Below are 26,063 nucleotides of genomic sequence, written 5' to 3'. Positions count from 1 at the left end.
CAGCAGGAGGGTTCAGAAGAAAACATGTCCTTATGCTTAGCACAGTTTGAATGCTGATTTGGATATCTAGATTCCATCCTTGACTTCGTCAGGGATGTTTGGCCAGATTTTATCTCAGACACGACCTTTCCCTGTGTGCTTCTCAAGTTGTGCAACTTAAGCCTTACTGTCCCCCAAAGACTGCGTAGTTGCAGTAGTATGAGGGCGCAGCTTTTCTGGGAAGTTCTGCAGAATCAAAAAAAAAAAAAAAGAATCAAATGCTGGAAATCTCAAATATTAGTGAATATAATTTTTTTTTCCCTATCTAGTCTTCTTGCCTGGAAAATAAGAGACTGGTATTCCTCTATTTACAGGGAAGTTAGGTAAATTAGCTGCTGTTTCTGACACACATTCTGTGTCAGAGTCAAAAACTACAGAATAAAACTCATGCATGTTTAAGAATGCGTTTAGTCATTTATTTTAGGAGGAATAAAAAAATCAAGTTGTTCTATTCTATTTGGGATATAGAATGATGAAAAAGATCTTGCAGTAAAAATAGTATTTTATTAGAAAACTAAAACCTGTATTCTCATACATAGGTAGCTGTAACTCGTTTCTTAACTCTTGAGTGCTTGTCTTAGTAACATAATTTGAAATTACTTTATCTGTTCAGTACATCTTGAACAAAATCCTGTAAGAATAATTTCTTTTGACCTAATTCAAGGACTCATGACTAGAATAAAGAGTACAAGACACTGTTTTGAAGTAATGTAATTTTTTTTCTTTTTAAGCTGCTTTGACACAGAGGAACAGAATATGTGACAAAACCAAAAATTCATAGGTCCACAGTATATGTGAAATGAACTCACATTTCCTCCATTGCTGAGTGATGTTAGGCTGAATTGCAATCTTGGTCACATGAGCCAAATCACCGCACCAAGTTTCACAGTTAGTAGTATCTATAGCTGAGCACGTGGTCCCACAGTGGCAGGGGGCAACTGTGCAAACAGAGTCTGCCTGTGCCTACCTCTTCTTTTGCGTTGCTTGAGCCCAGGTGAAAACCAACCACCTTTCCTGTTTTGCAGAATCATTTCTCAGCTAGGCCAACTCCCAGAACTAGCTCACCCTGCTGGTACCGGTGCCAGGGTGGAAAGGGCATTGATCAGCCAAAGGGGCAGGGAAGAATGCAGCACCATAGCAGTCTCCTTCTGGGACAGCTGGAACCACTGTGGAGCTTCCAAGAGCAATATTTCCTTGCATTTTGCATGTGACTGCTATTCCCAGTGCTTGTTGGTGCACTCCGGGCTGGCCACCTCTTTATCCTGGTGTCCTTAGCACTTCTGTCTGCATGTGAGTTTTGCTCAGCTCACCTCTGCTAGGAACAGAAATAAAGTCATTTGTTGGACATAGAATTCTGAGTATGGTAGCTGAACATGTTCTGTGTGGAAGTAATGGATTTGTGAGGGAACACTGAATGTGACACATCTCCAGCATTTTGGATTAGGATGCAGAAATAACATCTTGTGTCTGTCATTGGTAAGGTGGACACATTCTGGGTCATGCAGTAGAAAGTGTGTTTATGTGCATATGAGGAGCTCATACAGATGTTACCAGGTAAATATAAAGATGCTTTCCAGTTCCAAGATTGATTGTTTCTAGGAGCCACACTGCGAACATAATGGATTTTTATGATTTTAAGAGGATAGTTGAAAAAGACATGTATCGATTCATGAGAACAGCATACATTAATGTCACTTCCAGTAATAGCTTTTTGTGTGTGAGTGTAGCTGAGACTGTAACAGTTTGGAAAGCAACTTTGTAGTTCAGAGGCTCTGAAGAGAGGAGTTACAGAAAGGAAGCCATGCCATCCCCCAAAAGATTTCCAGGTGTCATAAATTTGGGGAGGCTGAGTTCTTCAATGTGTGTTTACATTTCCCTGAGCCTGGCTCTAACGAGTCTTGGGAAGGTTTCAGCACCAGCGCTTGCAATAGTGAGACTTCTGATAATGTCACCTTGGTGGCCTCATTGAGAACGTTTTTGTACTGTTTCCCAATTGATTCAGTTAGAAGCTGGAGACTCTCGGTAGAGTGAAGTGACTCTGTGTTCAATGTTCACTGACATCTGGTTGTACACAATGTGCTAATGTTGAACAATGCCTGTAATCTTGTTCCCTGTTCCCCAGATCTCAGGAGGTGCAGCTTTAGCTTTGAATGAGCAAAACCTAATTGATTATGTCAGAAATTACAAGCCCAGGAAAGAATGGAGCCTCCAGCATCTGGCTAGCAAAGCTACTGGCTTTGTCACCAACCTTTCTTGTCTGTAAGGCAAAAAATAGGTGATGACTGCCATGAATTCTTGGCAGCATGACAGTAGCCCCTATCTCAGCTCTGCCTTTCACCAGTGCGCAGTAAAACCGTTGATGTTGGCTTCTACAAGCAAAGGGTGAAGAAGAGAGCGCAGGAAAATGAGGAGGGAGAGAGGTAGATGCACAGGTTAAATGGAAAGCAATGGCTGGGACTGGCACATAGATAGCAAAGAGGGTCGCTGGAGTTTTTGGTGCTAGTGACATGCTAGAGGTGGAGCAAATAGCCAGGAACAGTGTGATGTGAGACTAGGTGGTATTCAGGGAACTTCTAGAGAGGTTGGACAAATGTAAAGCTGACCCAAAAGTTCAAGATGGGCTTAACCCTCAGAAAAAATGCTTGTTCAAGATTCTATTTGAATAGAAATCACCTTACAATACTCTAAATCTCCCCCCATCCTCACATATTGTAATGGTTACATTAATGGTTAATGGTTCCATTAGTTATTCCCAGAGATCAGGAAATGCCAGGCTGTGAAGAAGGCGGTTAACCTTCAATGTTAAGGAGGTTTATTTTCATGTGGTTTGTAACTGTGTAGTAGTTAGAATATCACTAGGCAGTATTATTTACAGTTTTCCTTTTAAATTGTCAGAATTTAACTCTTTTTTTCCCTTTTTTTTTTTTTATTCCTTTCAGGGCTACTGACAGACAAATCTTAGATTCTTCTGGTTCTGTGGAGCAAAAAAAATATCTGTGCTTAACTGAAAACGAAGATGGACTAATTGATCACAGAGTGCTAAAGCAAAAGTGAGTTTATAATGCCTTTACTATATTTTCCTTACCTCTTGAAAGTGATATCAACACTTCTTTTTGCTTCGTTACAACTAAACAGATACTTTTTAAAAAGTGAACCTAATTACTGGAGGCGAGCTTTAGGTTTATTTAGAAAAAAGCAGGAACTGAAATTTATTAGGATTTAACTGAATGCAATTGTCAATTGGCCTGTTTCTTTTCTTCATACTCAGTACTTGCTCACTATCTCATATTGCCTCATGCAGAGTGCAAGATACTAGTTTGTCTTTATTTGTCTAGTTTTTAAAAATCCTCTTTTACAGATGTGCTTTCAATAGCAATCTGGCAAATTAATCATTACAGAGTGCAATATGGCTATAAAAAACATTTTGTGCTTGAGTCACCTTACATATAGCACTTGGGAATGTAGGCATGCTGCTTCCATTTGCACGCTCATTTTCCTCGGGTATCAAAATGAGTTGTTTTAAAACCTGGAGGCAAAAGGAGGAGGTTTTGCTGTGGTTTTGATTTTTTTTTTTTTTTTTAGTACACATGCTTTTCTCCTTTGAGATGGGCAGTTGAAAGAGTCCTGCTCCTCTTCTGAGGCAATTTTCTTGTTTGTGAACCTTTCTCTGCTGTTCATTACCCCATTTTATATCTGCCTGCTGTAAATTCTCCCCCATGGATGTGATGGATGGCTTCACCATCAGTCTGATATTCTGAGATAAGGAGAGGTCTTTCTGTAAACATGTCTATTTCGTCACTTTAAAAAAGTGACAAGAGTTAGGGATAAGGCTCTCTGGGAACAGAGGAGAGGGTTTACTGAATCACATCGTTAACGCTTTTAAAATAAAACCCTGATACGAGCTTCAAAAGAACAAAACAAAAAACCCAGACCCAAAGATCTTGTCAGCATTGTTGCCAATGAAACAAAACCAAATCACTTAAAACCCTGGGAATAAACCATTAAAATGATCTTGCAATGATGGTTGTTAGCCTGTACTTCTAAAGGATGTTTATTTTTAATTAAATATGAGTAATTTGCCTTGTGCTGTATAAAGGGTTTCAAATGAATTGTGTGAATCAGCATAATCCAGAATAGAATCATAGAATCACTGGGTTGGAAAAGACCTTAGAGATCATCCAGTCCAACCGTATCTGTCCGCCACTAAACCATATCTCTCAGCACCTCATCCACCCGTCTCTTAAACACATCCAGGGACGGTGACTCCACCACCTCCCTGGGCAGCCTGTTCCAGTGCATGACAACCCTTTCGGTGAAGAACTTCTTCCTTACGTCCAATCTAAACCTCCCCTGGCGCAGCTTGAGACCATTCCCCCTCGTCCGATCATCTGTCATTAGGGAGAAGAGACCAACACCCACTTCTCCACAACCTCCTTTCAGGTAGGTGTAGGCAGTGATCAGGTCTCCTCTCAGCCTCCTCTTCTCCAGGCTAAACAAGCCCAGTTTAGGCTGGCTTTAGGAAACGTTCTCAGCAGAAGTTGTCAGTAGTAGCTTTCAAAGTCCCATAACAGCCTGGTAAAGGGAAGGGACTGCAAAAGAGCAATGCCAATTCACCTTGGGGCAAAGGAGTAGAAGAGGAGGGAAGGCTGCTGTGGTAAAGGGAAGTGCCCCTTCTTGCTGAAGTAGTAGATGACCTAAAAGTCAGTGGAGCTGTGATGATTTGTAGGCTTGCAGACCTGAGTAAATTTTATGAGGGTTTCTCTTTAAAGGCCAAATGAGAAGCTGGCAAATATCTTTCTCCAAAACAGCAGTTTTAACTGACTGAGGATGGAACTGAACCTTCCTCACGTCCATGAACTGCTGTGCTAGGTTCATGCCTAGATATATACTGGTTTTGGAGGTGAATGCTGCTCTTTAGATATGTCTATCACTTCACCCACGCTGATAAATGCAATATTACAGAGACTGGGTTCAATACTTTGGTTTTAATCTTTTCTTCCTGCCTTCCTTTCCCTATAGTACTTGCTGCATTTTCAACAACTGATGGAAAATGTTAATGTTTTATGTGCTTGAGGGAATTAGGCCAGCTATGAGCAGGTTGTGAAGGGATGAACAAGGTGTTTGTATTATAAATTTGATTATAGAAACAAAAAGTTGCCTTGACTATAATACAATGTTTGATTCTTAGCCTAGAGTATGAAAGCAACTCCACTGTTTATTCTGCTAATATGCTTTGAAAGCTGGCTGAGTGGGTTGGTTGGTTTGGTTTTCACTAAGTTCCAGTCTATGGATTTACGTGCAAAGGTGAAAAATGTTTTTTCACATCAGATTAATGGTGGCTATTTTTCCTATTTTGGCATAACGTTAATCTGATATTTCTGTTAGATCAAGTAGTGGGGTTTTTTTTTTCCATTGCTTTAAATTTGGAATGTTTAGAGTGTGCATGTGTTTCTCCCACCCAGACTCTCAACTGGTGGGGAGAGGGAATCTGTAGTAATACAGGGAGGTTGTTCTGCAAATAAAGCACTCTGGACTGTCCTATTCTGAACAGGAAGGAGGGTAAGTACCAATTTCTCATCAGCCAGGCCGTATTTGGAAAAGCAGTTAAGAACCATGACAACTTCTACTTTTGTTTAGTGGGAATTCCCACCTCACCCATTTATTTGGTGGCAGAGCAGTTCATGTAAGCACTTCTAGAGTCAATTCTGCCATGGGTTAGTTTAATTCAGTGGGGTTGGTTTAAATGTGTTTTACAAAAAAAACCCCATGCAACTACAGCTTCAATAACCATCATGGTTTTGCTTGAAATTAATTCATGGGTCCTCAGAGGGCTGCAGAACCTCCTCTGTGGGGACAGGCTGAGAGAACTGGGCTTGTTCAGCCTGGAGAACTACATGAAGGGGCCTACAAGGAAGATGGGGGAGACTTTTAACAAGAGCCTGTAGAGACAGGACAAGGGGTAACGGGTTTAAATTGAAAGCGGGGAGGTTTAGATTGGATATCAGGAAGAAGTTTTTCACAGAGAGGGTGGTGAAGCACTGGAACAGGTTGCCAGGAGAAGCTGTGGATGCCCCATCCCTGGATGTCTTCAAGGCCAGGCTGGATGAGGCTTTGAGCACCCTGGTCTAGTGGAAGGTGTCCCCGCCCATGGCAGGGGGGGTGGAACTAGATGATCTTTAAAGTCCCTTCCAATCCAAACCATTCTATGATTCTATGATTTTATAGATTATTAGCAGTGATGAATTGGCGCAAATTTTCTCTGTATTTTTCTTGTGTAGATAGTCCTAATAACAGTGTTAAATACACTCTTCATATTACTAAATATTACAAAAATATCAAAGAAGATTTTTTTAAACACAAAAATAAAGAGTAAGTGGATGCAGCAGTTGTATAATTTTATCTTTAATGTATTTAAATTGTGTATATGTATAACCAGATGAGGTTTGCAGGTTACCTTAGTGGAATAATTTTTTGCTAGCAATTACAGAAGTAAAAACGGCCAGTCTTTTTGTTAATCTCCCAAGAAGATGAATCTTGAAGCAGTGCTTTTTCATGAAGACAGTAAGATAGCTACAGAGGACGATTTAGTAAATATATTTCCCCTGTACCTGCTTTTCTGTATGGGAGTACCAGCAGTTTGACTCCTGGCAGCCAGGTGTTTATCTTGTTGCTAAGACAGAGGCTGTCATTACTTGTAAATACCTGACACCGCTGTGAAATACAAACCTTTTATTTGTTGGTTTATATGTCCTGTCTCCCTTTCCTCATGGTGTTTGTGTATCAAATGACATCCCTAACATAGCCCTTTCTCAGTCTTTCCAATATGATGGTCCAGCTCTTTTCCTTCACGAGTGATGTCCTGGTACAGGTTTATTTGTACATTTATTCTTTCTATAAAAACGTATTCTGTAGCTCTTGAGTGCTGTGTAACAGATTTACTGTCTGAACACCCTGAAGTAATTTTCTCAGACTGGGCTTATGTGCACAAGCAGGATAACAAATCTTCTGGCCATCCCTGACTGCCTTGAACTTCTCTATTTGCTGCGAATTTGGAATATGTGGTCAGTCTTCAACTAAACCTGGCCCTGCTAAATGTTCATATACCACTAAGGCCTATTGCCAGCATTGACAGTATGTTGGTGCTGGTTCCCACATCAGTTGGGGCTGATACCAAGGACAATGAATTGGAATATTTCTTTTAAAAACAAACTTGTGTTCCGTCTCCAGGATGGCTGTGCTGCCCAGCATGGTTGCCAATCACCCCTCATGTGTTTGCTCAGTGAAGCCAGTTTGCCTGCTGGAAGCCCTCTTGAGGTCAGGTAACCATCAGCAGGCACTAGTACAACGTTTACACTAGTAACACCACGCTGATCAGGGCTGGAGGTGAGCGGAGCACAGAGCCACATTAACGATGTCGTACATCTCCTTAGCTAGGACAGTCTTGCATCTAGCTCAGTCGGACTGCAGGCAATTGCACTGACTACTGGGTAGCTACACCTGAGGTGCTCTTTAGTTTTGGCATGTCATTCTGCTACTGATCTTTGTAGGGCTCCTTTGATTCCTCATTACCCACACATAGATACTGTTGGTCAGTGTTTAATCTGTTTTGTCAGAAACAAGGTTGTGCTTTAAAGAGAAGAAAATAAAAAAAAAAGAGAGAGAGAATAACTAGCCTGAAAAATTGTCCATTAGTCCATTATTGCAGATGATTTTGCTCCCTTTACATGAGAGACAGCAAATATTAGTTTTTAATATATACTTATATATACATATGCAACTATGCACAGCTGGACTGTGCCTCTTTAACCTGAGTTGCTTAGTTTCTATGCAGAAACCTTACTGTTGACATCATTAGAATTATTTCTAGTAGATGTGGTGATCTTTTTCTCAGTTAGTTCATACAGACATGAAAAACAGCCATTTAAAAAACATATGTTAAGTTTTTGACAGTGGTCCATAGTAGAAGAAAAGAACCATCTGTCTCTTCTGTTCAGAAGAACAGACATCAGACGTTTCGTTCGATTATACCTGTACAACTAATGTTTACAAATTACATCTAGCCTATTAGTTTCAATAGTGATTGACCAGATCTTTCTTTTATGAATTTGTCTCAATGCTTCTAAAGCTATTTTTTCAGTAGGAGATTCCCCTGTTTAATGATATATCATAGTAGAAAAATAATTTATTCTTTTTTTTTGTTTTAATGATTACTTAAAACTTCACCTAATTTGTTACTCCATCTGCATAAAAACTCTGTCTGTGAGGTGTGGTTTGTGTAGGCTTTGGGGGAGATTCTTTACATTTAGGTTTTCAGTTTGTGTGGTTACAAGAATTTCTGTCACTATTTTTAAGTCAGCATTTCATGTCTCTGTCATTGCAGTGGGAAGCTTCAGAATACTAACTTAAATTAAATGAGAAGGCTCACAATAATACCTCTCCTGTGCTTGTTGCCTCAATATTTTGGAATTTGGGGCATCTGGACTCATGTTTTAGAGCAGCTGAGGTCAGGAGAGCTGAATTTACTGATACAGTGTTATGACTCTTCCAAAAAAGTTTGCAGGAACAGTATTTGTTCAATCTCCTTTCTCCCATGCCAGAAATAAGCAAAGCCTTACAGATGACTCGCAGGAGATACTAACTGCAATTAATTGTTAAGGTCTAGTGAAATCATAAAAACAACAGGAAAAAACCCAAATAAAACAAAACAACAACAATAACAAACCCACAAATACCTAAAATTCTTTGGATACAGTATAACACATCTTACATGGGTGAATGCAAATAAACCCTGTTTCTTTAAAATGGCCTGATTTAGCTGGCAGTTCTGTCACTCAGATTCCCCAGGGAGCACTTTCCCCTGTCTGTAACCTACAGCTGCTGCCCTTGCATGAGTTGGAAGCCTTCACTTACGTGATGCAGCTCCTCAGAATGGAAACTGTCAAAAAATATTAACTCCTTCTAGAAGAAGGTTGTGTTTCCGTCTCTCAAACTTCCTTTAAAGCTGATTAATTTTTCCTGTAACTTTGTGCTTGTCCTGAACCTGATGACTTCTACAGCAAGAGTAAAGCAGGGAAAGCTGAAACTGTAGCTTATCTGGGAAATGGTCAGCTACAGTGTGTCTGTCAGCTCCCACTTCCTAGTCTTGCTGAAGCTAACTGCAGGTAACTTCTTGTTCAGTCTAAAGGATACCTCCTCCTACATTTAGTGGGAACTGAAACAGTAAAAGACATCATCAAGCACTAGAGATAGAACATACTCTCAGCAAGTTTGCTGACAAAACCAAACTGGGAGGAGTGGCTGCCAGGCCAGAAGGCTGTGCTGCCATCTGGCGTGACCTGGACAGGCTGGAGAGCTGGGCGGGGAGAAATCTAATGGAATTCAATAGGGGCAAGCGTAAAGTACTGCACAGGGGGAAAAACAACCCCATATAGCAGTACAGGCTGGGGGCTGTTCTCTTGGAGGGCAGCTCTGGGGAAAAGGACCTTGGAGTCCTAGTGGACAAGAAGATGACCATGAGCCAACAGTGTACCCTCACATCCAAGAGGACCAGTGGCATCTTGGGATACATTAAGAAAAACATGGCCAGCAAGCTGAGGGAAGTTATCGTCCCCCTCTACTCTGTGCTGGTGAGGCCTCACCTGGAGTGCTGTGTCCAGGGCCGGGCTCCCCAGTTCAAGAAGGACAAGGAACTACTGGAGAGGGTCCAGCACAGGGCCACTAAGATGATGAAGGGCCTGGAGCACCTTCCATATGAGGAAAGTCTGAGAGAGCTGGGTCTGTTTAGCCTGGAGAAGAGGAGGCTGAGGGGGGATCTTATCAATGCTTGTAGATATCTAAAGGGTGGATAGCAGGAAGATGGGGCCAGGCTCTTCTCAGTGGTGTCCAGTGACAGGACTAGGGGCAGTGGCCATAAACTGGAAAACAGAAGGTTCCACCTGAACATGAGGAAACCCTTCTTCCCTGTGAGGGTGACAGAGCACAGGAACAGGCTGCCCAGAGAGGTGGTGGAGGCTCCTTCCCTGGAGACTTTAAAAAGCCGCCTGGACTTGTTCCTGTGTGATCTACTCCAGGTGATCCTGCTCTGGCAGGGGGTTGGACTAGGTGATCTCTAGAGGTCCCTTCCAACCCCTACCACTCTGTGATTCTGTGAATCTCAACCCACGAGTTTGCTCCCTTTTGCCCTTCCAATCCTCTCCCCCATCCCTCTGGGGCGGGGAGTGAGCAAGGCGCTTTGTGGTGCTTAGTTGCTGGCTGGGGTTAAACCACGACAAGGGAATAACTGGGAAACTGCATTTGTGCTGGGAAGTAGGAAACAGCAGTGAAGCACATGAAGAGAAAGACATGAGAATCTTTCAAGCACAGATCTTAAAATTCTGAATAGGAGAGAAAGCCCTATTTTATCCTACTATTCAGAGGGGGGAAATAGTTTCTTTTGATATTTAATCATCTGTCATCATTTCTTCCTTTTGATGGAAACAACCTTTACAACTTTATAATGTTTTTAACTGTATGACAACGTATATGTGTTAGAGAAAAGGAACATTTTCTACAGCTGCAGGCTTTTTCTTCCTTCACATCTGCAAGTTCCAGTTTTTCTCTTCTCTGTTTCTTCCTTGGACTTTTTTCCAGCCTACAAATTTTCAGACAGGAGTCTCTTGCTGATATTTGCTGTAGACATGTGAAAGGATAGACCTTCACCCATGAAAATGGGAATGTATTGAGGCTCCACTTAGGTGCTGAGTTCTATCTGGATATGCTGTACATGGAAACCCATTGATGTCAGCAAGGTTCTGCCCAACTTTCATGCCCTCTGGCGTACTGGGCCTTGAGCTGATACAAGATGCACCGATGGGTACCATAAACTCATGGATTTTAGTAAATTAGACAATAAGAAAAACATGTGCCACACAGCCTGTTCATGCATGTGCTCAGTTGGCCTTTAAGTCATATTTTTTCCTAAATTAACCAAATAGATGCAGGAAACTGATCCTTATTGACAGTATGCTCAGAAGCTTAAAAATTACAAAATCATATGATCTAGTAGTTGAACCTGTTTCTAGGTATCTACTGCACTTAGCACAGCTATCTTGATTGAGCTGTCTATATTGATGATAAGATTATTTTTATTGACTTGTTACAGCTAATTCAGTCAGCTCTGACTTTCTGCCTGAGGTTGCACAGGACGCTGATCTTGGAGACGATGGTACTGTGTTCATTCACCACTTTTCAGTGCAGTCTAAAAGCTTCATTAAATTATCTCGATGATGCAACAAGTGTGTAAAATCTTTGCCTTTTCGGCAATAAAACAAGATATTCACTGGGATTAGAGATCCCAGGGTTTACATAATACAAATAGGTGGGGGAGAGTGTGTGTGTTTGTTTTAATTGGGGTTGTGCTGAAGGAGACAAACAGCTCCTCCCAAAATGATGTTATTTTATAGTTTCATATCTCAGTAAACATGCTCTGTGTGAGCCGTGTGAGGTTGATATGGAGCCAAAGAAAGAAACAGCCATGTGAAACAGTGCTGTGACTTAGTACAGTAAGTAAAGAGGTCGTCTACAAAAGCTGAGTGGTCAAAAGCTCTGTGGCTAGTTGGGTCCTTGCTGAGGATATGTTTCTTAGGATGCAGTCCCATATTGCAGCTAAGCATAAAGAGACCAGCTTGCTTCATCTGCACTGGTTTTGTTTCACCTTGTGGGGAGCCATTTTGGAGACCTGAACAGGTAGAAATCTAAACTAGGAAGAGAAACAAAGAATTTCATCACTGCAGATCCTTGAAATAACTTGCTGCAGGTGTAGAAACTTCCCAGTACCAGTAAGAAAGTGGTAGAGACACGTGACAATGGGGGGAAGAGGGTGACTGACATTTGGCAGGAGCTAGCCATCGGATTGATGTAGCTGCAGCATCAAATATCATAAGAACTGAGAGAAAAGATGTAAGAATTTGTACTTTGGGGTCTTGATCTTATCTCTCTGTCTCAGGTTAGCTAGCAGACCAGAAAGGGACCGTTAGAAACAGGCTGTATTCATTTGTACCGAAATCTCTAACTGTAATGTTGTTCTCCACAATCAAGGAAGGTCTTGGCTATATGCACAAATCCCAGTGCACTTACAGTTTAACTAAACTGTTATTCTAGTTAAATAAGTTTTCATGTGAGCCTTTCTGGGGATAATGTTTAGTGTGTCATTGTGTCTATTTTCAAACAAACCTGTATTTCGTTGCAAGATGTTACTGCCCATATTTAACATGACTGCCTAACAGCGATGATTTCAGCAAAAGCTGGTAAAATATTTAACCTATTGCACCATAGAGACTAAAGGAATTTTTGGATCTTGCTTGAACAGCAAGGAAGTATTTTCTGTGTTGGGTAAAATTAAATTTTGAGTATTTTTGTTATACTGTCAAATGTGAAGGGACTGGTAGAGGGATCAGCTACCATGCTTCCATGGCTATTAGCCATCCCAAATCCAAGAAAATTTTATTTTCTCCAAGGAAATGAGTACAGTTCAATTTGCCTGAACTGAACTTGCTAAACCATTCCACTTTTTGAAATGGCAATTCAGCATCACTGGTATTAACAGCAACAGGAGTATTGGTGCTGCTCGGCTACAAATTACCTCATGTTTTAAACTTCTGTACGTTTTTGACCAGTTTAAATGACAGCACGTTGAAAACAGCATGTAATAACTTGCAGCCTGTCTGCTACATGCCGTTCATCGGTAAAGTTGGTGAAAGTACAGAATTCAAACTTACAGGGTCTTCATTGATGCTGCATTGAACATCTGCACTTTGTTTGCATAGGAGAGATTTCCAAGTGATTTCAGAATCTGGATTGGATTTTATTTTCCCATCTCTGTATTAATTTATCACCAAAAAAGGTCACGAATGTGTCTGTGTGGATATGTTTGTCACTCCTCACACAGCTTTTCGTTTTTTTGAGGCTGTAAAGTACTAACAGAGTTCATTACAGTTTGCATCTACTGTTAACCATCTGTGTCCCATAAAATCTGGTGAGCTTGGAGAGACAGCAGCCCTGGCCATTTTGTACCCATTTTACATGGTAAATCAGATGACGCTACCCAAAGTTGTTTTACACCCTTATCTGGAAGAGGCTGGATAGCTAAAACTCCCAATGAAGACCTTGCTAAAACTCCTCACAACTCTTGTTTATATACCTATCTCTTGTTTGTAGGTTCTATGGAGACATTTAGGAGTGAAAACATGTGTCTGTTGACTAGACTGAAGCCTAGTAGCATTTCCGTCTCGTAACTTTCATAGACCCAAAAGCTAGTGCAGCTTGGGAGGGACACCAGAGCATGCCGAGTCCAGCCACACATCTCTGTGCTGGAGCTTTCACCTACCAAGTAGGGGGTTCCTTACTTGGGACATATACAGTACAGATTTCAACAACTGTAGTAGCTATCTTCATTTCCTTCATAATCAGTGGAGAGAAATACATGAGAGAGAACATCTGGTCTGATTTAGATGTCTTCTGGTTATTCTGTCATCCTTCAGTAGTGCTTATGTCTCTTCAGTGCATGTAAAGGAGATGCAGATAATTAATGCAGATATAGAGATCTAGATTAATTTGTACCATCTAAGCATTTACATATGTCATCTCTAATGACAGCATTTTATCTTAAAGATTCTTTTAAAAGTCTGGTAGTTGTTTCCAAATTGCAGAGTTCAAATGAAAATAAAGCAAACATAAATTGCAGTGATATCACATACGTAACAGGACTCTTTAGATGTCTTTGACCCTCTCAAATGAAATTTCTTCATTGAGTCTGGACTACTGTGATTGGGAAGCTGCCTAGGTCTGCCAGAACCTTCACCTTTTAGGTGGCTGTTGATTGACCTCCAGCCCAGTTTAACTCTACTTTTCTCCCTGTTCCTTCAGAATTAGGATTTGGCAGGCTCTCCGGAGGCACTTGGGTTGCCATTGGTGATGTCCTGCCTGAGGCTTACCCCAGCTGGGGTGTGCCATCTGTAAATAGCGCTGATGGTCTTCCTGGGATGAGAGCTGGGGGTACTTAGGGGCTGTATGTCTTTGTTTCCAGCCACTGTGCTGGTGATACCTGCCTTCACCCCTTTGTTGCTTTCCCCTTTGGGAGGGCAGTCTTAGCTAATGTCGTGTGTAGTATTTTATTCAGTTAAGCTGTTCAGCTTACTTGCACGATTAAGTCAGCAGAACTGGTAGCAAACACATTATAAATGATGACAGATAAAGTTATTTTGCAACAGTAGCAAGTCCCCAGTGACTTCCTCTGCTCTGCCTCTGCTTTCAGTTAGTGACCAGCTTCTAGCGTCTGCTGATTAAAACATTTCACAACTGACATCTGGTTTTAACCCCATATGTTTTGATTGCAGCTTTTGTGGGTATCCTTTATGTAGAAACCAAGAGAGTAAGCCTCGGATATCTGTAGCAATAACTTTCCTTTGTCTTGGATTTTTGTTTTTATTTTTCTTTCTGTCTTGCTTGTATTCTCATAGAAGAAGGACGTGATCATGATGACATAATCTTTTCTTTTACAGAAAGAATCTGAAATCATTTTTTGCAAGATGCAAGACATTGCAGTGGACAAGTTCTTATACTTTGCCAGTCTTCCCTTACGATGTCAAGTGCATATTAGCAGAAAAAAAATGCCCTGATCACAGTATGAGAATAAGGATTATTGAATTTTTACAAGCAGACATGACAAAATACCTAGAAGGATCCCTGTGAGTAAAAATTGTTAGATTTATTTGGGGGCACTACCAGTTGGCTGCAGAAGTAAATTTTCAAATGAATGTAAAGCCAGTCTCTTTAATATACCCACTTAAATAGAGGAGGCAAAGGGCCTGAAACCTGTTGAAGCCAACAGGAAGACTTCATGCAAACCTTAAAGCTGTTCCCTTTGTTATTTGGAGGGGAATCAACAGTCTTGGAAATAGCCAGTTTAATATATGTCAGTTTAGACTCCAGACAGTGTCTAATATTGTCTAGAATAGCAAGTATTTCTCTTACATCTCCACCTTGTTTGCACAGGTATCCGAACAGTCAGCAATATAACATTGTTGTCAATGCTCTGCTGCAGGCATACCCGTTCCTTGATGAAGATGGGAATGGCTTTGTAAGTATTATAAAGAGTACTCCGTCTTGAAAAATACAAGTTGGGTTTGGTTTGTTGGGGTTTCCCCCCACCCCCCCAAAAAAATCAGAAGAAAATGACGCAGCTCAGAGGAAATCAATATCCATTTCTTATATACTGGCTCTATTCAGAGCTGCAAGCTTCACTTTGACGTTTGGCAAACCACATTCTTTTTTCACTATATTAAATAAAGATTAATCTAGTTAGAGCCATTCCTCAAAGCCACTGTGAGATCATGCAGATCTGTGCATGAAGTCCCTGGTTGCTTGTTGGGTACAGTTTCTTTCTGGACTGATTTCTCCCAGAGGATAAATTTAAGTAAATGTGACTTATTTTTGTTTTCAAAAGCAAAGAACCCAAGCATTTAGAAAATTGTGTGTATGAGAACTAACATATGACTGATGCTCTTGCAATGCATTATGATCACTTACATGTTAGATATCTAGCTACAGCATGCAGAAACACTACTGGTTTAAGTATGTCAGGAATCTAGGGCTAATTTTAAAAATATATATTTAAAAACACTGTTTGGGATCTCAATGGGGACATAACAGAAAGCAGTGGAAGGTGATGACTTAAATTTGAACTATATTTTTTCACTCTTGTGGCCCAGAATACATATCTGTGGTCTCAGAGGACAGCGTTCACCTTTTGACTTCACATCATTGCTTTGCCATGCGATGCTTTTATAGCATCTTGTAAAAACTTGTGAGACTCAGTGGGGATTGTTAGCTTTAAATGTATATAAAGATATATATATATATCTCATGTGCAGTTACTGCAGGAAGCAAAATAATTTTGAGAATAAAAAAAAAAAAAATTGAGGATTGAGTGGTGGCTATTCTAGTTCTCCCCTGAGCCCAGGCATTGTAGGAGGGAAGGGACTAAAGAAAACAAACACATGTAGGAGAGGACAGTGGGAACAGAAGGATCAGAGAGCAACAGTCCACCCTTATTTTTAAGCAGGATACCTCTCTGAATACCCCAGTGGAAGTCCCCGGCTGGGGTCCTGGGTAATGCTACAGCTTCATCTGGCTCCCTTCGTGAAGGGGAGCTGGAATGACATTCAGGTTGGGTCTGAAGACCTTTTTACAGCCCTTAACTTTTAAAATCTGCTTTTAAACAGAGATACTCAAACTAGGTTTTCTAAGGGCTTTAATTACAGCAGGACCATAGATCCAGTGAAACTACTTATAACTCCATCCTTTGAAAAATAGCTCATCGCTTCCCAGATGGATCCCAGAATTTGTGCTGGCAGAAGTTACATGGCGGAGCAAAGACTTCAGGGTTGTTGTTCTTTTATCTTTTGATATTTCTCTCAAGCCTACCAGAAAGCATATCTGGAAGCAACCACCATAAGTAAGCAAGGAGGCTGGAATTAGCAGTTTGCAATATTGCTAGTGTAAAGTTCCTGAGCCAGCCCCTCTCATTTGCCTGGGCTGAGGCAGGAAAAAATGCACAGAGGTGTATATCTGTATAGTTAAGTTTGGAGGAGGGGGTGCAAATGAATTGCTATTTTTGTTGGCCCTACTGTTAGACATTCTGTTCTTCCACCGCAATCATAAAGGCTATAAATACTTCTTTTTTTCTTGATCTGAGATAGATATGTGTTACAACAGCAATGGCTTAAAACAAACCCTACAATGTATGCACAGCTACTTAGCTTGAGGCTTGCAATAAAACTGATTTCATATACCTTTAAGAAACAAATGAACAACAGACAAAAAGTGGCTAACCACAATTCTTTCATCTTTTTTTTAGTAAAAGTGTCTTCAGCAGATCAAAAAAGTGAAGTTTTTGTAGGCTTTCTTTTAAGATTGCCTCAGGCTAGCATGGGACTATAATAATTGATGCTTGCTGTTCCTGATAACAATATTGAATCACAGGACTTGTAAAATGTAAAATACTATTTATTGAGAGGTTTTGAACACCTTGAAGTTGTTTATCTGTAATAATTAGGCAGTTACTACAATTTTTGAATAGTACATTGAAAGTATTTAAGCAAAATGTCATCAGTAAAATAATTCCAAGGTAAAGCAGAGAGCTTTTTATCTGGGGACTGATAGCTAAATGTAGAAGGGAAAACTGTTACACAAGAGTAGTATTTTAAGCAAAATTCTTGTTACAGTAGCTGCTAAATAACATATATATGAACTTCTGGAGATGCAGTTCATATAATGTGGTCTTGATGTCTACACGGGAAGAGAGGAATAGCACTATGGACGTTCTCTGCCACGCAAAATTCTGTATCCCACTGTATTGTTAATGACATTAATTCATCGCTCTCTATTTATTTCTGTGCTACGTCTCAATTCTTAGATTCAGTTAAACTAAATTCATGCATAAAAGGACAGCACTTTCTTACCCTTTGGGGTTGAGAAGCAGCCACAGTGCCTGCTGGGGTCTGCAGAAGGCTGCAGTAGCTCTCAGCGAGATGGCCTGAGAAGGTGTCAGTGATGTGATTTTATTTTTGACTCCCAAGTCCTATGCTCTAAAGCCCTTCACCAGAAATGGATATGTCCTGGCCGCTGGAAGGATGCGGTGGAAACTGTTGTGGGTTCTTCCACGGCTGGTATGCACATCTGTGCACGACGTGGGTGGGCAGAGGCAGCCCCTGGGACATTCTGCCTGAGACAGGGGAAAGCTCATCCCCCGAGCTTCCGAGAGGTCTTAACACTGCAAAATTGGCTTTTTTGTCTAACCAAGAACAGAAAATCGGAATGCAAAGAACTTGATGTAATGAAAATCTTGGAGAAACTGAATTGAAAATGTCAGCACTATTGGTGGAACATTTTCATGGAAATGAAATTGGAAAGGGGAAAGACCTGGCCGTCTTCAAGGCCAGGCTGGATGAGGCTTTGAGCAACCTGGTCTAGTGGAAGGTGTCCCTGCCCATGGCAGGGGGGTTGGAACTGGATGGTCTTTACGGTCCCTTCCAACCCAAACCATTCTGTGATTCTGCGATATGCTAGAAAACACAGAGGAACAACAACAAAAATACAAACATGGCTGACTAAATTCATACCATTATTTTCGTATCTACTTGCAAACTTATACAATTCCTTTTTTTTTTTTTGGGGGTTTGGTTTTGGGTTTTGGGGGGTTTATTTTTGTTTTGTTTTTGTTTGGTTTGTTGGTTGTGGGTTTTGTGTTTTGGTTTTTTTTTAATACAGAACACTTCTTATTTACAACTCCAAACTCTTTCAAACAACTAGTTTAAACAACGTGTTCATTATGTAGAAACAGTCTAATATTTTCAATCTCATTGTTGCAATGAGAGGTCATTAAATGTTTAGTGATTCGAGATCTATTAGTAGATTACCCATAATTTTCTTGGTTAAAAGGTTTCCTATTTAATTTTGCAGGAAAGAAAAATATGCTTCTGTGCCATCAGTCCTTGCAAAGGACATCTAATGGAATACTGTTTGAATGATGATAATGATCCCAAATTAAAAAGTCTAAATATAAGGTTACAAATAAGCCACTTATATTCTATGAATTTAAAAATAAAGCTATTTACTAGGTCACTGAAGAAGCAGGAATTAAGAAAAAAAATATCTGAAATACTATCATTTTAATTAAAAAAATTTTAAAAACTAAATTATTTCATATTCAAAACTATTTAAGAGGTCTATGGAGAACTTGGAATGAAAGTGATTTCCCCACCCTGTTCCAAGATTAGCTTTCAGAGAGAAGTGCTGTAAGGTGTTTACCTAAGGAATTTTTCCCATGAGGTTTTCTTCTACTTAAAGAACAATGTTACCCTAAAATAACATATACAACTGTAAAAAAAGTTAATCTCCATTTAATCATTAAATAGATTATCAGATTTCTGATCTATAAAGTAACTAATACACCATTTGTAAGTAGTTACAGACAAATAGGTTGTATTAAAAAAGCTAAGGTCATAGTTCCAGCAGTGAAAAGAAAATTGGCATGACACTGTTTCTTGACCCCTGGCAAGGTATTATTCTGTTTATGTTTATTTTTTTTTAAAGGGCTACAACTAACCAATTGGAAAGAGTCACATCCCTCATTTCATTTCAGCCAACAGCTGAAAATTGTATGATTTCTAGACAACCGCACATGAGGAGGAAAAGAGAGGGTTCCCTCATCTGCACTGCTTGCCGGTGGGCTTGGTGTCAGCTGCTCCCTGGAGCACAGTGCTGCGGACCAGTGCCGTGACGCTGTTGAAACTCGGATTCCCAGTGCTGACATGCCCGATTTATGTAACCACTGCACACAAAATGATTATTTGCTAGTAAATTACTGGTTTTAATCTGCATGTAATCCTTTCCCTCCTATGTCAGATAGACACAGACTAATCCTTCTGCTCCCTTGCAAGCATTGTAAACCTTCCTGGGGTGGTTTGGGCTTTTTTTGGTGGGGGCGGGGAATGAATAGAAAATAAAGTTATCAGCTCAAAAATGGTAATGAAAGCATCCTTTTCAGAAGATGCATTACCCACTAGGGAAACCACTCATGGTCTCATTCATGAAATAGATATGTGAGAAGGGACTTGGATAAGCTTATGAGAATCCTATTACAGAAATAGATTTAGTTAAAACTCTTAATTTATCTGAGGACAGGAGGATGAAACAGCTGAATGTTTTGAACTTTGGGGGATATTTAAAGCTCTGTATAGGTGTCAGCATATTCTTCCATACGAAAGAATAAGCAAAAATGTCTCCTAGCCAGACAAAGGTTTTCAAAAGAAAGAAACTGCTCAAAACTCAAATAAGGGGATATTTAAATTGTCAGCTGGTAATGTATTCTGGGATGATCATGTTTTAAAATATTTTAACATCTGTTGAACACTTCAGAGAAGCATTAAACTGAAGCTTTTTGTTTGCTTGTTTCTTAACAGCCTTAAAATAACAATGACTCAAATAAATTTTGCTAAGCGTATAATGCTGGGGTATTTGCATCAAAATGTAAATGCATAGGGCCAGAATTGTAACCGTATATAGGACAATCAATGTTTCAGGCAGATAGCAAATGGGATTTCCAAGTCAGGTAGTCACCTTACTGCTTTTGAAAACAGTGCTGGGGTGTAATACTCAGATTGAGGCTGTAAATAGGCCTTGTGAGAAGACTGGGTGAGCAGTTGTACTCTATTTCTAATCATTAGCTTTAGGTTAGTGACAACATGACTCCTGTTCTGTCAGAACCCCAAGCCTGAAGTTTACATACTAGAAATGCAGATGGGTTTGTTTTCTTTCCAGTTCTTGGGTGCTCAGATGTGACTGGCACTGAGACGGTCCTTCTGCAAGGGCCCGTAGGTGGGTGACAGAGACTGTCCCCTCAGGAAGGGCACACCTGCCCTGGCTGGCCCCGCTCTGCTCAAGAAAAGACAAGGCAGATGCCACTGGGGCGGTATTCTCATCGCTCTTCCACTGTCATTTTTCACCATTAATAGAGTTCTTGCTTTTAGGATTGAGGGCCTGTAAGTCAGCTAGTACCCGAGGGAGGTGGGAGCAGTATGTTCAGCCGGAGAAGGCAAGATCACGCTGCCTTCATCACCGTCTCCGAAAAGACCCTTCCTTCTGTATCCCGTGGGTGAGAAAGGCAGGAATGTCAGACTAGCTCCAAAGAAAGATACTGTGCTACTTAGTCTACTTTTACTAAATTCTGGTTTACACCGAAGTTAACCCTTAAATTCATGTGACCTTGACTAATAAAGGACACCATTTAGTACAAAATATGGTGTAATCATTCTTCTGTTTACATTGTGTTTTAGTATGTCAGTGAGTACAGGCTTGAGTACAGTATTAAGTGAATATAGTATTGTAATAAAGTTTAGAAAGCCAGGTAACAGCTATTGGAATCTCTCTTGCCACATCTTGTCATTTACAGCCACTTTTCTGACTAATTTTTTGTTTCCTCTGACTGCTGAAATGCCGTCAATAACTGTAATAAGAAGTAGCTTTTCAGGATCTGACAAAACATCTTCAATATTCACAACTGCACTTTTTGCCTGCAGACAAGTTTAACCACCTTTGCTTGGCAGTTGCTTCCCTGTGTGTCTGTACTTAGCATGGCTGCGTCCTGCCATGGGACACCCAGCCAGGGATATCAGGTAAGCAGCCGTCTGTCCATAAGGGCGCATAAGGAAGTTGCTGTCCATCCAATTTTCAGAAGTGATTTTTCAGTACCCAAGTTAAAAGAAGACACAGTGGGACCACATAAACTCTGTCTTTGACTACCAAGAAGTGATGAATGGCTCCGTTGAACAGGGACTGCGTCCGCTTACAGTGCAGAACTGCCTTTAATTTGCAATTTACAAGCCCTGAGGAGTCTTACAAACACTAGGACTTACTTAAATGATCCTCTTAATTCAGCAATTTTGAGTTCAATTTAATAATACACTTGATCCAGGGTAACTGTAGATTCCCTGCAAAAGGGAGCACCCCGCTGTGTCTTTCCCGCTATCTTGTGCTAGATACAATGATTGTACAACTGCACAACCAGTCAGATGCTGTCAGAGATAGACCAAAAATAATCCACTCAAAAAAAACAACCCATTAGTTTTCTGTGGCATCAGTGAGCTGATCTGATTTTCTGTGTGGTTGCATGACATGATGTCATGAACGGAGCATCCCAACCTCAGAGCTGAGAAAAGGAAAGTACACTGTGGTTTCACTGACAGCTCTGGTTCTATTGGATAAATCTAACCTTTTGATTCTGTTACCCTTACTGTCATCCTTAATGAACCATGGCGGTGCCAGTAGCCCCACTGTTCGGTTGCTATAGAGTCATGTTGCACAGGTGCTGTGTTTCCTTCGTTCCTGAAGCCATCAGTGTGCCGATGTCACCCTACCAGTCTTTTTCTGCTTAGTGGCAAACACTTTTTAATAAAGTAGAGTTAGATAAAAGAAAGTGACCTGCTTTAGGAATGGGGCAATTCTTGACAGATACAGGTAATGACAGACTAATTTTTTTTCCCCATGCAGTTGCTATGGAAACGGGCCCTTAAAGATCGTTTCAAATATGTGCGGAGACCCATTGAAGATGATGAGCAAGTCCTGAGGAACAAATGCAAGTTTGGCCACAGGCGAGGACAGACCAGGAAATCTTCGTTTGCTGAAAACAAACCTGGTAACATCCGGTTGCAGGTGGAGGTAAGATTTTTGGCGCTTAACTGAGTTGTGTCTTACAGCTCCCCTGCTGACGGTAAGGCCACCAGCTAGTAAAGGGGGAAACGAAGTGATCTCATCCTATTTAGTCTCATTTTGTATAGAGATCATTCTATAGCCAGACTCTTGGTTTTTTTTTTTTGTTTGTTTTTTAAATTTCTGGATATCTAAGTATCAACAGCAGAGCTAAACCCAGTACTAGATGCCTTGCAAATTTGTTGTCATATAGAGTTGTTGCCAATTCGACAGAAAATTCTGGGCTTTCTTTAATGCAATATTCCCATTCTGGTTTAGGTTATATACCTCCAGTTAGAGTGGGAAAAAAAAAAACCCAAACCAAAAAAACCCAAACAATAGAGGCTTATGTCTAAAAGCTGAAACCTCTGTACAAATAAGAACGTAAAGATATTTGAGCTGGTGGCAAATGGCCATATCCTACTGTCACATTGCACTTTGTTACGTAAAAGCTGTTTGTGTTAATGTGTGATAACCATAGGGATGCTTAATAATGTATGCATCCAGTTGCTGTATATCCCTTTATTTAGAGGATTCAGAGAGCTATCACTGTCCAGTGTTTGAGGCATACTAATTAATTTAGACACTTTCATAAATACATTAAGGTTCCAGTTATGCTTTGCCAGTGCTCCTCACTCTTCCTTGTAATGCAATTAAATGTGGTAAAATTTGAACAATCGTAAAAAATGTGATAAAGAAGATAGGTAAGCAGATATTTGATGATAGTTTACACATGTCCATCCTGCTGTTTACCAGATGCATGTACTTAGGGGAGCAAAGCGGTTTACTGGATATGCATTTCTGCATACATTGCTTTTGTGTTTGAAGGTAGCTGTAGTTTTCTACCCAAAATGCAGATACATGTTTGGGTTTTGGGACTTTTTTTAGAAGTACTTTCTATTTATCCCCTTTTGATTAATGTGTGCAGGAATAAACAATTCTCTCTTTTTGCCTGCTTTAGTTGAAAGATTTGCAGTATGTGTGAAGTAAGAAACCTTTAAGTTGGGTACAAAATAATAGAGAGTCTTGCATGCAGTAAAGGAAAAATGATAAGCTCCTGGTTTTGTGCATGCAATAAGAGCCATTCTTTATCTGCTAATGCTTGAAAAGGGCAAATATGGGTCTTTTTTGTCACATCAGCTAGCTGAGAAGGGCTTTGCAGTGATCCTGTAGGGACTGCATGCTCAACTTCATTTTTCTATAGAGAAGGTATAACTGTACTGCACCGTGTGTTTGTAAACTAGGCATCACCACTCTTTTTAACTGCATTGCCCAAGGCCATCACTGGTCTTCCCTTGTTTGCTTTAGAAATTAAAGAAGAAAGCATGTTCTATCTACCCAGAGAAGCTGTGGATGCCCCATCCCTGGAAGTGTTCAAGGCCAGGCTGGATGAGGCTTTGAGCAACCTGGTCTAGTGGAAGGTGTCCCTGCCCATGGCAGGGGGGTTGGAAATAGATGGTCTTTAAGGTCCCTTCCAGCCCAAACCATTCTGTGATTCTATGATGCCTTCTAAAGTCCTAGGCGTTTTCTGCTAGCCTTAATGTTGTGAGCAAATAAGAGTTAAATTCGAAGGAGGCAAGGATGCTGAGCATCCCTGAACAACTTTTCCTTTCTTTCTCTCATTTTTCCAGTATCTTGAACATATATATATAAATAAAATATAAATATAAGTGCAGGAATTAACACTTCTGGGGCCTATTAAGGCTTAAGAATGAGTTCCACAAAACTGAGGCAATCACAGCTTTTTTAGTTTTAAAAGTGTTTCTACATTGAAAGGAGGCATGTCTGGCTCTGAGATCCTAAATTATGTCACTACAAATGTGCACAGCTCAACAAGATGTTTGTGTAATACTCTTTTAAACAAATGCAGCGTGGGGGTTTTAATTCTGTATATTTAGGAATACATAAAGGCACCTTTCTGCCAATCCTTGGCACCAACTACTTTGTGATAAATTTAAACTGCTGAACAGTCTTAGACTCAAAAATGAATATTTGGTCTAGAAGCCAACACCACAGGCAAACCCAAATGATACTCAAAATAGCATTAGCCAGATCCCCTTGCCTTCAACCCTTTTCCATGTCTGGAAGAACAGATCAGCCTTGTGTGGACCAGAAGCCAACACATTATGATTATTTAAGGTAAAAGGGTGGGAAATGAATTCTAGGTTAAGGAGACCTTTGGAGAATAATCAGTGAAGGATTCCTAGCCCCTTTGTGTCACCAGCTCTCTCTTAAACAGGCAGAGAAGGACATTTAGGGCATTATAGGTCAAAGCCAACTGGCAAGCAGTGCAGATAAAAGAGTACAGCTGTTCCCAGCAGATGACCTACTTACCAGCCACACAGCTGACTTCTATATCGAGCTTTAGTTTCTCAACAGTCGTAAGATGTAACTCTGTCAAACGTGCTTTGTGTCAGTATAATCTTGGACTGTTAATGGTACGAAACGGATAAAAAGAATATTTACTAATAGGAAATGCCTCATTGGTGTACCTGGCATTTTTTAGATATAAAAAAGCAATAAAACTATTACTACTAATAACATCCTTAACAGCTCTTTCAAATTAATTATGTGGGGGGGGGGGGGAAAACCAAACCAAAATAACCCCACAAACCACCAAAACCAACATTGCTTGCCAGGACAAGCTTCCTGTGTCATTTAGGGGTGTGTCCAGAGCCACAGATGACATTTGCCGCCCCTTGGTCTGTCCACACCCCATTACCTGCCAACAGGCATTCCTCCTCCAAAGACAGCACAAGCATTACTTGACCTCCCATGCAGGACATTGCTTCCAGGTGCACCATCTGGCTTTCTCGTCCAGTTTCTTTAAAACATCTGCTGATGTGCTCCTCATTAGAGAACATTATATTCAAGCAAAACTGAAGACTATACTCATTTTAGAGTGGCTAATGTCACAGGAAAGGTCTTGAGCAAGTGCAGTGTTTAGGGCCATAAAATGATGGTAAGTAAGCACATGAACCCATTGTCACTGAAGGCAGTTTTGCTTAAAATGATGCTCCCTACAAATATTCATCAGGTTGAACCACTATTGGAAAGAAGCCTGGACTGTGCCTGACATAGACATGAATAGGAGCCTCCATGTCTCAGGGATATTCAGAACTTGATCAGGAAAGTCTCCTTAATTAACAAATTCTATGGCTATGGTGTGAGAATCTTCCTCAGTCACATTCCACAGTCAGGCAAATATCCTGGAGCTGCAGTAATCCAGGGGAGAATGCTTTGTAATGATAATGCCCTTCATCTGCTGCAAATGGGAGGTACTTTCTGTGAGAAAGGTGGTCACACCTGAAAATAAGTAAGAAAGGCAAACCGGATGTCCTTTTTGTGGCCAGGGTGGGATTACTGCTAAGGCAGCCATCCAGTGGCTTGTTCTGACAGATCTCCTTATGGCAGTGCTGTCCGAGGACCACTGCATGCTTTCTACCCTTTCCAGCAGGCAGATTAGTCTCCATCCAAAGGAATATTCCCAAAGCATCCCAGGTGAGGAAACTGAATCCATGGTTGGCAGTGCAGCATCCTCGTATCCATCCCTTTAACTGGTCCTGTTTTATTCGTGCTCTCAAACCGAGGAGTCAGTAGGTCCTGTTGGCATTCTTCAAAAAAGCCATCTTGATCTTTGTTAGCAACAGCTAGGCTACATTTACCATTCAGGACCTGGTGTAAACCCTTGTAAAAACCAAGCAAGACGTTCCTGCTGTCCTCAACAAGGGAGCTTCCAT

At 40.6% G+C, this 26,063-nt stretch overlaps 1 protein-coding gene across 1 annotated transcript in view; it reads left to right on the top strand.

Moving 5' to 3' along the window:
* Positions 1-26,063, top strand: part of SAMD3 (sterile alpha motif domain containing 3) — a 37,832-nt gene that overhangs the window by 2,428 nt on the left and 9,341 nt on the right. The window contains exons 3-5 of the mRNA XM_010158453.1: positions 14,577-14,762; positions 15,070-15,154; positions 22,126-22,293. Coding sequence (XP_010156755.1) covers positions 14,577-14,762; positions 15,070-15,154; positions 22,126-22,293 — 439 coding nt within the window. The remainder of the gene's footprint in view (positions 1-14,576; positions 14,763-15,069; positions 15,155-22,125; positions 22,294-26,063) is intronic.

This window comes from Eurypyga helias, unplaced genomic scaffold (assembly GCF_000690775.1).
Source record: "Eurypyga helias isolate BGI_N326 unplaced genomic scaffold, ASM69077v1 scaffold14749, whole genome shotgun sequence".
Taxonomy (NCBI): domain Eukaryota; kingdom Metazoa; phylum Chordata; class Aves; order Eurypygiformes; family Eurypygidae; genus Eurypyga; species Eurypyga helias.
The sequence above is the reverse complement of the archived record's forward strand: the minus strand, read 5'-3'. Positions and strand labels throughout refer to the sequence as shown.